A 13,428-nucleotide genomic window follows, 5' to 3' on the forward strand; every position below is an offset into this window, starting at 1 on the left:
AGAGCATCCACAACCGTGCTCTTGCCAACGAGCACGGTGTGGGCCCGGCCCCACTTTTTCTGCCTGCTCTTAGGCAATAGCCCCACCATTCCCTTATTCAATTTAAATAAAAACAGTTCCACAAAATTAAAATTCATTAAAAATAACCAAAATAATATTACAAATTAAAAAAAATAAAAATTGCATAATTAAAATCCTAGAAATTAAAAATTACATAATTAAAGTCTTAAAAATTAAAAATTACATAATTTAAATCCTAAAAATTAAAAATTACATAATTAAATTCATAAAATTAAAAATATCCACTACTCGTGGCCGAATTTTGCCCAAATGGATGATGAATGTGTGTATTTATAGATGATTTTGAGATTAAATTTTTTTAAAAAAATTCAAAAAAATGGTAATAAAATCTGTATATTTTTGGGAATCTGAAAAAAATATATATTTTTTAATTTTTGATATTATTTTCGTTTTTTAAAAAAAAGGAAAAAAAGAAAATGACAACGGCCAATAGAAACACGCCACGTCGCCCTGCTCGCTGACACGGACGTGCTCTTAGCTCCCTGCTCGCTGACACAGACGTGCTCTTAGCTAAGAGCACGTCCGTGCCAGCGGCAAGAGCGCAGCGGCGGACAAGCGTGTTCTTGCCAGCGGCAAGGACGGACGGACGGCGTGTTGCCACCGTTGTGGATGCTCTCACAACCCCTTCAATCCGGCGCGGAAAAACTATCACTTTTGAAGGAGAATATTCCGGTGACAGGTCATTTTGTGTTTATGTAGTAGTATAGCTAGTTGTAGGCATTGCCATGTGCAACTAGGAACTAAAACCAAAAATTAGTCTACCAAATTAAGATTATCTGAAATTAAATGATCGTTTTCATAAATTTCCAAGTGCTGTGGTTGTTTGTTGATCCTTTATTTGAGATTAGTCATAGAATAATAGAATGTTAATATAAAAGACAGTAACTAATAAATAGGCATGGGCCAATTAATGAGCCCAATTACTTTTACTTAATAATTTACAGTTCTTTAGCCTGAAAATTGAATCTCCATTAGCCTACGTCTTTTTCCTTAGAACCTCTACAATGGGATGCCTTATAGTCCGCCCTATCCTCCGCCACATCAGCTTTTTATCCTCATACCCTTCCACCTGTAGTGAGATGTCATATAGTCCGCCCTATAGCACCACAATTTAATTTTTATGTTTGCAAATATATCAAGCAAAATAAATTAAAAAAGCACCACAATTAAGGCAAATCCTACATTTACTTCATTAAAAAAAGTTACAAGAGTGGAGATAAAAGACAAGTGCACTACAGATAAAAGCATACTCATCATTCCCAACTTGCGGCGCAAATCATCGATCATCCACTTGAGGTATTCGGCTTTGCCCGGGTCCTCGCACTACCTGAGGGCGTGGTGCGTGTCCAACAACGTCCTCCGATTGGCAGCCGCCACCAACTCCACGTAAGCATGTCCCGCAGCCGAAGTCGGGGTCGCGATCGGGGTCAGGGCCGGGGCCGGGTTCTGTGAGGATGTCGCCTTCGCCTTGCCCTTGTTCTTGGCAGCCTTGCTGCCAATGGGACGCCTGGAGGACATCGGTGTGCCGGAACTCTCATCCTCGTACTTCGGCTGGTTGAGCTCCATCGGAGGTGAGCCGCTGTCGCTGCTCGTATAATCACCGTTCTTTGTCATCTTCGTCGCAACCGATATGAGCAGAATCACTCATTGGAACTTCTGCTTGTCTTTCAAGATGAGCCAAGAGTTGTAATACTTGAAATCGCCGTACAATGAAATGCACGATGCAAGCGCTTTATCGCGTACATCCGTCAAACTCTTGCCGCTGCCCTTATCCCTCTAGCAAATCGTGTACTCCGACGAGAATAAATTGACCTGCTTCTTCACCTGATCACAGTGCTTGCGGAGCTGCTCCTTGTGACGCTTGTAGCCGGCCGCCGGCTTGGCCTCGGTGTAGCGATCAGCGATGCGCTCCCAGTACGCGATTTGCTTTTGGTTGTTGGCAAACACCGAGTCCTCTGAAATATCAACCCAACACTTCGTCAAGACAATGGTTTCATCCGGATTGTAGTTCGTCCTCCCTGGGGCGAATTCTTCATTCTTCTCCGGAGGCGGCAACTTTTGGGCTCTTTGCTTGTTCCTCTTCTTCTTGGTGGCGGAGCCCGAGGCGGCGGCGGAAGCAGAGGCGCGGCCGTGGGGTGGGGCGGGGGCGCAGGTGGGAGACGGCTCCATGTCTGACAGTCCGTACGAATCCGTGCTGAAATTAGGATCGTATTGGGTGTTGGAGTCGAAGAGCCGGTATTCATCAGGGTCTGTACCCCGCCACCGTGCACCACCACCGAACATCGGAAATCCGTCGGGACTATTCGGACTTGGGAAATCACCGGGATTCATTTTATAAATTGAAATAGAAAGAATGAGATGAAAGAGTGAATGGAAGAGTGAAAGGAATAAATAGAATTGTGGTGTATATATATAAATTTTGAAGAATTAAAAAATAAAATAAAATGTAAAACACGTTGCATCGGGCGCGCTATCGTCCGCGTCGCCCGCAATGTGGCGGACGATAGCACGCCCGATGCGTGCTCCAAGACCTATCGTCCGCGGACGAAGCATAGGGTGCGGACGATGCATCGGGCATCGTCCGCATGGGCAACAGACCAGCGCTTCCTTCATTTCTTAGGCTACAACACATCAACAAGCCAAGAAAAACGCCAAAGAGTTATGTCTTGGTAAATGCCAAAGAGTGGAGGACAATAATAATTAGGATTATCCCTAAATGCGACTACTAAATTCGAGACTATTCTTATGTTAATGCGTTCCCTATACATCACAAAGAAAAAAGCAATGATTTTAACATTATACGAATGAGCTTTATAGTCCAAGACATTCATATATTCCGAGTTTTTCAACAAATGAAATTACTTCTTAAACTCTCACGAACACGTCGGAAGACACATTAAATAACATTGTGTCGCATTACTGCGATTGGTAGTTAAGTAGTACTTAATAGTATAATTTTATTCATCAACTTCCATCTATAAAAAGGGTATCGTTATTCATGTTGTCACATAGAGATATAGAAATCTTGAACAAGAAGCAGAAATGTTTAAGGGTTGTCTAGTTATGGCGCTAGTAGCAGCATCAGTTGTACAGGCAGACCAAGGAACCGCTACTTTCTATACATTTTCCAATAATTGAAATTAATTTGATTATGCATGAGTGTAACTAAAATTGTTAGACCTAGGCTAATGTTTAAAGCTGTTTGATGCAATCTTTAGCCTCATCCTGCCACGGCTACTCCAACGACGGAGTGATGATCGCGCAACAGAGCTGCGTGTGACAGAAAGTATAAAGTCACGTGCAGCGGCGCCACTAACAAAGGCGTTTGCAGGGTTTGAAGTGTTCGGAAAGATGCAATAGGAGCTATATTGATGGATGTGTCATCGCTATGAATAACATGGAGTAAGTATATCTAAAAATAAGTGTTTCTTGTAAAATAGGATCATTGATCTATTATCGCGTGTATTTGTATGCATTTCAAAGTTTTTATTAGTACATGCTCCATGTGTGATATATTATATTTGAAATCTATCTATTTACTCAGCCACTAAACCGTCGGTAATTCATATTTTTCTGTCCGTAAACAATACTACAGACTTATTTTTCCTGTATGTAATTTACATGCCTGAAAAAAATATTGTGGACGACGGAAATTTTGTTGATAATTAATCCCATCAGTAATTACTGAGGAAATGGCCACCATTAGTAATTTTGTCGGTAATCTATTTTTTTTTTGTAGTTTCATTTTAAATTTATGGTGTGATATTTGTGTAGTTTCATCTTGGTATCTGGACTATAGGAATATTCATATCTCACAAAATGGAGTACTACAAAAGTATTGTTAGGAATTCTTATCACCGTTATTGACAATAATCAAATCAATGAATATACAAAACTCCTTGGCGAGGCAGACCTGTCATATGAAGGGCACATTCGTAAATTAATAAACAAGCCTTTACCTGAAGTTTGTGTAAAATCCCGTCATCCAAACTTGTTTGAACCTAATATTTGTCATGTATATATTCAAATATGTCAATCATTTTATCCATCTTTATTATATCACTCACTCATATATAATTACTTTAATTAAGTATATATTTTCATTGACTAGCAATTTAATGGTAAAATAATATAGAGAATTTGAGTAATCTCTTGAAATTCCAATGGGGAATGAGTCTCATTGATGTGAGCCTAGGTGACTCGGATCATGTAATAGATCTGATATGGATTCGAATATGACGAATGATATGTTAGATGTATTATTGATCCAAGAACCTCACGCATAAGAGTTTGCAGCAGTGTCCCTAGAATCATAAATCTACTTTGATCACTCCAGCATATCATCACATATTAAATAACTAAAATTCAAGACTCAAATTTTGTGTATTGCTCCCACAAATACTCCTATCAACTAGCACATTTCGAAGTTCCGGATGAACATTTTTATTTCTTATTGCATCATACCGAGTCAAGTACTCTTGAAATCGAGCATCTTCATTAGTCTTCATCTCAACTTCCGATTGTGGCGCTTATCTAAAACATATTCTTCGTAGTTCGACAGTATTGAAGGATTTGATTATGATTTATCGGATTTATTATATTATGTTTTTTCATTTTAATATTGCAATTTATTGTTCATGTTTTTGTTTGTATTAATTAAATAATAATGGGCTAATTTGCAATATTTTATAAATTGCAGCAGTATCATATTTGGTGTTGTACCTCCTATTTGATGTTGTTCCTTAGAAAAAAAATTCTAAAAATGAAGTTGGGTTTAATGTATGATCAGATATTTTCGCTACATCAAAAATAAATTTTAATCTATAATTGGTGATGGTCTAATATTTTAGAAAAAATGTGGTAATGATATTAAGAGTGTCATTTATCACAAACTAATCAAATAGGAGTCAAAATCCACTAGCCAGGAATTAAACTGTTGTAATAAGTTGGTTAATTTGTTGACCAAACGAATAAAAAGAAATAAATAAATAAAGTATTTACTTATTTCAGTTAACTACCGGTTTGGCTGTGATTTTTAATTCAATGACCCGACCATTGATTTATTAAAACAAACATTTGATTTGTACACGTGATTATTCCAGTTACCATTCTGCGTAGATCTAGAAGGAAAAAAATTAACTGATTCTCTACATAAAATATTACTTCTATATTGCTTAATATTGATCTCTTAATACTTGTAATATTTGTTGTACATTTCTTTTGTGTGCATATCGGAAAACAATAAATAGTCAGCCACCCTCATATATAATGTGAGACATATGACTATATGAGCTCATTATCTCATTTCAATCATGTTCTAAATATATGCATCATCCATTATTTCGATATCAAATAGCCGAAAATGATCTGTACACTACAAAAAAGTGAAGTATAAGAAATTGTAAAAAATCTTTGTAATAAAAAATAAACTGAGTCAACTAGCTTATAATGATATAAAAAGAAATACGACCGAGATAGTATTATGTTGCTTAAATACAAAATGCATGTATGGTTATGAACAAAAAACATTCAAACATGTACAAACAAAGAGAAGATCACATACTATGTTTGTGTTGGGATATCCACAATCCACATACATTGCATTGCAACACATAATAACTGTGAGCTTGGTCTTCGTCTCCATCAATTTCTGCTGTTCATTCTGTTAAATAAATTTTCAAATGCTCGGAAGGATTGGTGGATGTCTGCACATTTTCAAATCTATTCAAATCCATCATAATCATACAATAAATTTGCGCCAGAACTTGAAGTGTAAATAAGAATTTAATTGAAAAACAGCAATTTCAAACATTAGCCCACTTGGTTACATAATATTCCTGATAAAAAAAAAAACAAATGCCACACAAATGAAGATGGGTGAATAACAACGAATTCAAAAACTGTGATCACGATTTGGAATCATATCTGGAGAAGCTTCTCGAACTTCTCCATCGCCGGAGCCGGCAATCCGAGCAGCACATTGATCGTCTTCCTCTCTTTGCCATGAGAGAGAAACAGAATGACCTCCTTCTCCGGCAGCGCCACCGGCCCCGACAGCACCGGCTCCCCCCACCCGAAGTCGGTGGTGTGGAACGACAGCCTCGACCACGTCGTGATCAGCAGCGTCGCCGCCAGCGACGGCCTCGCCCGCGTCGCCTCGAAGTAATCCACCGCCGATCGCATGTATCCGTCGCCCACCATCCTCACCGCCTCCTGCACCAGCTTCACGCCGTAAGACGCCGGATTCGCCGCCAGATCCCCCGCCCTGCAGATCGAGTTCGTCAGGACGATCGCGTTGCCGAAGTACCTCTCTGGAATCGGCGGATCGAATCTCGACCGTCCGTCCACGGCGAAGAGGAGCTTCGTCTGCTGATTGGGGCTCAGATCCAGTGCCTGGCTCCGCGCTCGCCACACGAACGCCGAGAGCGCCTCGAACGAGGTGCACTTTTCCAGATCGTCGCCTTCCATGGCGATCCGCCGCAGCTGCTCGAGCTTCTCCTGGTCGAAGCAGAAGGAGCGGTAGAGCATCTCCTCCTTGTAGAGCTCTGCCGAGTTAGACACGTCTTCAATTTCTGCAAATTCGTTGTGAGGAAATTCCGGCTTCGGCGGATTTCTAGCTTTGAGAATGGATCTGTCCATGAATGGAGGCACCTTGAGTTGATTCCCTCTGGCAATTTCTCCCCAAGCATTCACGAATTCCATCGCTCCGATCCCGTCGAACATACAGTGATTCACGCATAGCCCTAACACAAATCCTCCACATTTGAACTTAGTCACCTGATTCAGAACAATTTGATTTAGCTGAAATTCAACAAATTTATGTATTGTAAAAAAAGGGTGAATTGAGTTGAGTGTACTTGAGCGACGAGAGGGGGGATTTGGAGGATGTTTTCGGCATTAGGGATGTCGTAGACTAGTTTCCCGAGAGTGATGGGATCAGGCTTCGTGATGTCTCCTAAGTGACAGAGCTCACATTCTGCTTCAGCTTCAACGAAAACAGCTCCTTCTCCGGTGCAGTCGACTATCAGCTTCATCTCTGGGCTGATGATGAGGCGGCCTGCCAACGGGTAGTAGTGCACAAGCACCTTAGAGAGCGCATCCTTGATCACCTGGACAGCGTCCTCGTTGCCCCTCTCCTCTGACTTGAAGCAGTAGATTGTACGGACTATGACCGCGATGTTTTGGTCCAGGTTCGACAGGAAGTAGAGCCCCTTCTCTGTTTCCTCTGCCGGAGGGACTAGTGTTACTTGCCCTTGCTTCACAACCACCTCCGACACGTTGTTGCTGCTTCCTTTCTCCATCTTGATCAAAATCAAACAACTCTGCAATGTCAAAAGATGAGAAATTAATTTGTTACAACATATTTGGTGTATGTTATCATGCAAAAAACATAATGGAAAATGTACCTGTGGTGGTGTGGGATCTAATGAGGTTTTGGATGCTTTTTGAATTGGGACTGGGCGAAATATATAGGGGGAAATAAGATTGAATTTGGTTAACAAATGATGTATGTACTAGTGAAAGGGACTAGTATGTAGTGTTCCTACGCAAATAAAAAATTAATGGAGGCTAATATTCAAAGGAGTGTGTTGAGATTGTTAATAAATACTATAATATAATATGGTTGTGGTAGGCTACTAGCTCCGGCACCAAAATATTGCGAATTATGGCTAATTGGCTTGCTGGATTTGGGTGTTAGGGGGTGGTTTGGTGGGGTTGGCATCCAAATTTTACTTGCTTTGAACAATCACCGTCTCAAATTACGTAATTATTTCATTTGGATTGTACTATATCTTAGAAATTCTAGTAAAAGGACAGAGGAGAAGATTATGATAGTATTCGTACTCTATTTATGCACCAATGGTATTGAGCATGTCATTTGGTGTTATTGAAACTTTAATTAACTTGTGGGACTAAACCTTTTAGTTACTTTTTTGCTTCTCACGCCATGGACTTTATTGAAGCTTTGGAATAGCCCTTACTCGTTGGAAAAATGAGCACACACACCGTCATAAAAAAAAAGAAAATACAAAAATTGGTTATACATTTTGATGGGGTACGTACTAAACAAGCCCAATAGCAGTGATGGCCCATCAGCCCAAAGCCCAAGGAAGAGTATCAGTTCGGCATTACCAAAGAGTTCAGCCCCAGCCTACAGCTCGGTAAAAGCCGACCAATCAAGCTCTACTCTCAGATCGGCAAAAGCTGCTCGGCAATAGTTCAGCAGTTCGGTCTCAGTATTCGACCGAACTGGGAGATAGTGGACTCATGCAGAACCTCCACGACCTCCACTACACGATCTATTTAGTGATGATGTAAGCCACGACCTAATTAGTGATGATGTAAGCCACGACCTAATTAGTGATGATGTAAGCCACGACCTAGTTAGTGGTGATGCAAGCCACGATCTTAGTTCAATGTATAAATAGAACTTAGATCAGATAGACTAAGGGGGAAAAAAAGCTCTCTAGACATCAAATATCATATAGCAAGTCTGTATTTGTAAGCTGGTAAACCAGATCAAGCAATACAATCTTGCCCTCCTTTCTTCCCGTGGACGTAGATTTACCTCAGTAAATCGAACCACGTAATTCCTTGTGTCGTGATCTATATTTATTACCTGCATTTACTACCATCAAAAATTCGCCCAACCATCACTGGCGCCGTCTGTGGGAACCAGAGAACCAAATCTGTGATAAAAGCGAGTTTTTGATCCTCTTCCACCAAAAAAATGCATACCAGATCACATAATACCCGTGCTACCGTTCGTGATAACCATGAGGAAGCTAGTCCAGCCCGCAGGTCTGGAAAACAGCCTCGGGAGAAATCTACTTCCAGTTCTCACGGAGAAGGAACAAGCCGCTCAAAGACTCATCGCACCGAGTCTTCCCAGCAGCCCGATTTGAACGAGGCTGTCAAGTTGTTTTTGGCCGAGAAGCAGGAAGAGTTCTTAATTTTCCTGCAAAAGGGCCAAAAGCCGGAGACGAAAACGGTGGATTCTCCCTCCTCATCCAGACATGAAAGTCACTACCGCAGTAGTGCCGTGTCTTCCAGGAAGAATAATCCTCAACCCCGACATGTTCCTGTTCCTCCTCGGTACCGGAATCACAGGAGAACTCCATCTCCTCCATACCGAAGAGATGTCGGGTTCGCCATGTACGGAGCATTGAAGACTCCGTTCTCGGACGATATCACCCGAACTCCCTTGCCACAGAACTACCGAACTCCGTCGATGACTTATGACGGGTTAGTGAATCCTCATGACTTCCTGGGACGCTATCAGTATAACATGGCGAACCAGGGTCTCAATGAGGTCCATATGTGCAAGCTGTTTCCCGAGCTGCTTATCGGGAACGCAAGAAGGTGGTTCGACAGCCTCCCCCAAGGCAGCATTAGATCTTACCGAGATCTAATGGATGCTTTCCACAGGAGGTTCTTTCAGAAAGCGGAAGCCCGAATCACTTCGGCTCAGCTGCTTTCTATACTTCAAGGTCGCGACGAAAAGATCAGCGACTTTATGACGAGATTCCACAAGGAATGCCTACAAGTATATGATCTCAATGATCTACTTGTCATTTCGGCATTCCAAAATGGAATCCTGCCCGGAGCTCTCTACAGAAAGCTCGTGGAATGCAGTCCGCAAACAGCTCAAGAGATGTGGGACATTGCGGACCAGTTCTCCCGTGCCGATGAGGCAGACCGTCGCAAACGGTCTTTAGACAGCTCATCCCGAGGAGACAGGAGGAAGCCCGATCATAGCGATCAGGGACATCCTCGCCGAACTCCTTTTGAAAGGATTCAAAGGACTCCGGTGCAAGACCGATTGGGGCCACGTCTCAATCCTGAGAAGCCGCCCGCTCAGTTCGTACCATTGAACAAGCCAAAGGACAATGGGTAGAAAATCTCCCTCAAGTCCTATGGTCCTACCGAACTACACCCAAAACCTCCAACGGTGAAACTCCGTACAGTCTGGTGTACGGCACTGAAGCCGTGATTCCGGTTGAGATCGGCGTACCCAGTCCCCGAACTCTAAATTTCTCCTCAGAAATGAATGATGACGGACTGAGAGCCGAACTAGATCTGGCCGAAGAAAGAAGAGAATTGGCCTGCATAAAAGCAGCCAAGTACAAGGAGCAAGTAGCCCGGTATTATAACCAAAGGGTGAAAAAGCTGCAATTTCAAGTGGGAGATCTCGTCTTGAGAAACAACGAAGTAAGCCGAGCAGAAAAGCTGGGCAAACTCGAACCCACATGGGAAGGTCCATATCGGGTGTCAGAAGTCCTCGGCAAAGGGTCTTACAAATTGACTCACGTGTCAGGAGAACAAGTACCCCGAACATGGCACATTTCCAACCTCAAGAAGTTCCATTTGTAAGAGACAGTCCGGTCAGTCAGTCTTGTGTCTGGTTCGGTCCTAGGGGTATGTGCTTTCTTTGTTTTTTACTTGTTTTTCGTCTTTTTATTTGTCTATGTGCGTTTTGTCTGTCTATGTGCGTGTCGTCTCTTACAAATGTTACTGAGGTATCTTGTTCTTCGAAGGCTGATCCCCTTTTTAGAACATGTATAAGCCAACGATTGTGGGTCCAAGCTTCTAAGGAGGATACAAGACCACAATTCAGCTTAAGAAACAAGCAGTTCGTCTGAAACGAACTGCAACAAAGGGAAAGTCCGATCCACGCGATAAAACTCGCCGAATTAAGACAAGGGAAAGTCCGATCCACGCGATAAAACTCGCCGAATTAGGACAAGGGAAAGTCCGATCCACGCGATAAAACTCGCCGAATTAGGACAAGGGAAAGTCCGATCCACGCGATAAAACTCGCCGAATTAGGACAAGGGAAAGTCCGATCCCCAAATTAGGACAAGGGAAAGTCCGATCCGAGCGATAAAACTCGCCAAATTAGGACACAAGCTTAGTCCGGTCAAAGAAATTTACTTCATAAGACCAAAGACGAGTCCGGTCAAAGAAGTTTACTTCATAAGACCAAAGACGAGTCCGGTCAAAGAAGTTTATTTCATAAGACCGAGGACCAAGTCCGGTCAAAGAAGTTTACTTCGTAAGACCAAAGACGAGTCCGGTCAAAGAAGTTTATTTCACAAGACCGAGGACCAAGTCCGGTCAAAGAAGTTTACTTCATAAGACCAAAGACGAGTCCGGTCAAAGAAGCTTACTTCATAAGACCAAGGACGAGTCCGGTCAAAGAAGTTTACTTCATAAGACCGAGGACGAGCACGATGAAATTTTTTCGCTGAGCTGTAAATACGCAGTGGTAGAAGCGAAATGAAAATTTCATTTATTAAATCTTGTTCGGCATATAATTCTGCTGCCCTACGAGAAGGCGTTACGCCATTACAAAGGACTATTCTACTGTCCATGGTTGCTAAAGTTGAGCCATCTATTCACAAAATCCTCGTGAAGCCGAGTTCGGCCATTCCGGGCAGCTGAAGAATAAGCAGGTCGACGAGATGCTCTAATCGACCTACCGCCTCTTCCCTGAGCCCGGGAAGCTCTAGCACCTCGGCGGCGAAGAGTCTCTTCACGAATCATTTGCCGATCTTGCTCACTCATAGTCACCGCTCCTCTGCGAACTTCAGTCCGTCCTCGTCTTGACGTCTCCGGTTGTTCCTGAGTTCGTTGCTGACTTGGAGTAGGGTTTTGAGCAAGTGAATCAGAGGTTTGAGCTGGAGTGCGACCATCTGTTGGCGGGAAATGCCTAAGGAATCTCTCGATTGAGGGACGCCGGGAAAGAATGATGTCGTACCGAGAAGCCCAGCGCCGCAATGATTTCACGACTTGTTGGCAAGCCGAGCTCTCCAGCGCATTGTTCCTCCGGAGTACATGATATTCCTCCCACAGTTCGTCAACTCGTTCCTGAACTTCAGAGATGGTCATTCCCCCGCGCCTGCAGATGAAATCCTCATACGCAGTCCTCTCAGCGACGGCAGTATTCAGCTCGGCCTCCAGATCTTTCTTTTCGGACTCTAAGTCCTTATTGTCGGCCTCCAGCTTCACTAAACAAGCCAAGAGTTCGTCATTCTTCATCTGGTCAGCTATGGCTTTTTTCTCAGCTTCGTCTAAAACAGAAGAGTACAGCCGCTTCCAGTGAAGTACCTCCAGCTCCTTAAGAGTTAAGAATACAAAGCAGCTATGTCAGTTCGGTATTTCATTTTACTGAGCAGGTAGTAAACCACAACATGAGTAAAAGAGAGTACGAAAAGCTATACGAAGACACAAGTGTAGAAAGAAGAATTTTTTCATTCATAAGAAAAAAATTTTTTACACAAGGAGGGCTTCAAGGCCATTTTACAAGAAAGAAGAAACTAAACTAAGAGAAGGGAGACGAAATCATACTCCGCCAGCTTCGTCTCCGGCTCCTCGGTGAGGTTCAGCTTCCTTCTCCTTGTCTGCCTCAGCTTCAGCCTCGGCCTCCCTGCTCCCCCCAGCCTGCTCGGTGCCCCCATCACCGATCAGCAGCACCTCTTGCTCGGCCTGCCCGTCTCCGGTCTGCTGATCTAGCTGCTCGGTCTCACCCTCTCCGTGGAAAATTGGAGCGGGTGAAACTGGCCCTAAGGAGGCAAAGATAGCCTCAATATTCTCGTCCCGGTCAGCTCGGCAACTACGAACTCGGTCAGCAGAAAGCAGGACCGAGGACGAAGCAAGCTCCTCAAGGAGCGGCAGACTCTGGAGACGAGCTGCTATCTCTCGGCCGTACAGCGGCAGGACGACTTCGGGCCCCTGCTCGGCATTATCGGTCATCAGTTTCAGCAGATCACCGACAAAGGCCGAAAATTGATTGCTCAGAAAGAGTTTGTCCGCGAAAGCACGGAGAACCTCCCCTTGGGCAACCACGGCGGCAGCATCCCTCCGTTTCGTCTGCTCTCGCTGGATGACGAGCTGGTTTTTGGCAAACTGGGCTTCATCCTGGGCCGAGATCCTAGCAGCTCTGGCCTTCTCAAAGTCTGCCTTAGCCTGTTCGGCCTGGTGACGAGCAGCCGCCAACTTCCTCTGCATCTCAGCATAGTCGCTGGACGCTTTAGAGAGTTCGACTGCGACGAGCTTGCTGAGCATGCTATTCCTCTGAAAATGGAAAAAGGAAAGAGTCAACAGAGGGGCCACCAAAAAAACATAGGAAAGAAGCAAAGCCAAAGAATCAAGAAGAGAAGTTACCTCGGCAAAGTCCGTTGGCCATGCAAAAGGCTCACAGACATGCTCCGAAGGGGGCGCCAAGACGATGTCTCTCTCCGGCGCTCTTGGGGGCTTCTGGGTCTTCCCCTTCCCCTTTGCCGAAGTGGACTCCGGCTTTTTTGGATCCGAAGAAGAGGTCTTCTGCCTCTTCGGATTCTTCTC

The 13,428-nt window shown here is 43.6% G+C and overlaps 1 protein-coding gene across 1 annotated transcript; it reads right to left on the reverse strand.

Moving 5' to 3' along the window:
• Positions 1–5,846: 5,846 nt before the first annotated feature.
• On the reverse strand, positions 5,847–7,620 carry LOC121746765 (omega-hydroxypalmitate O-feruloyl transferase-like). Its single transcript, XM_042140693.1, has 3 exons — positions 7,488–7,620; positions 6,939–7,403; positions 5,847–6,858 (listed from the first exon to the last, which is right to left on the reverse strand). The coding sequence occupies exons 2-3, from the start codon at positions 7,380–7,382 to the stop codon at positions 6,001–6,003; spliced, it is 1,302 nt and encodes a 433-aa protein (XP_041996627.1). The 5' UTR covers positions 7,383–7,403; positions 7,488–7,620; the 3' UTR covers positions 5,847–6,000.
• Positions 7,621–13,428: the final 5,808 nt, after the last annotated feature.

The sequence above is a fragment of the Salvia splendens genome, chromosome 9 (genome assembly GCF_004379255.2).
Source record: "Salvia splendens isolate huo1 chromosome 9, SspV2, whole genome shotgun sequence".
NCBI classification, from domain to species: Eukaryota; Viridiplantae; Streptophyta; class Magnoliopsida; order Lamiales; family Lamiaceae; genus Salvia; species Salvia splendens.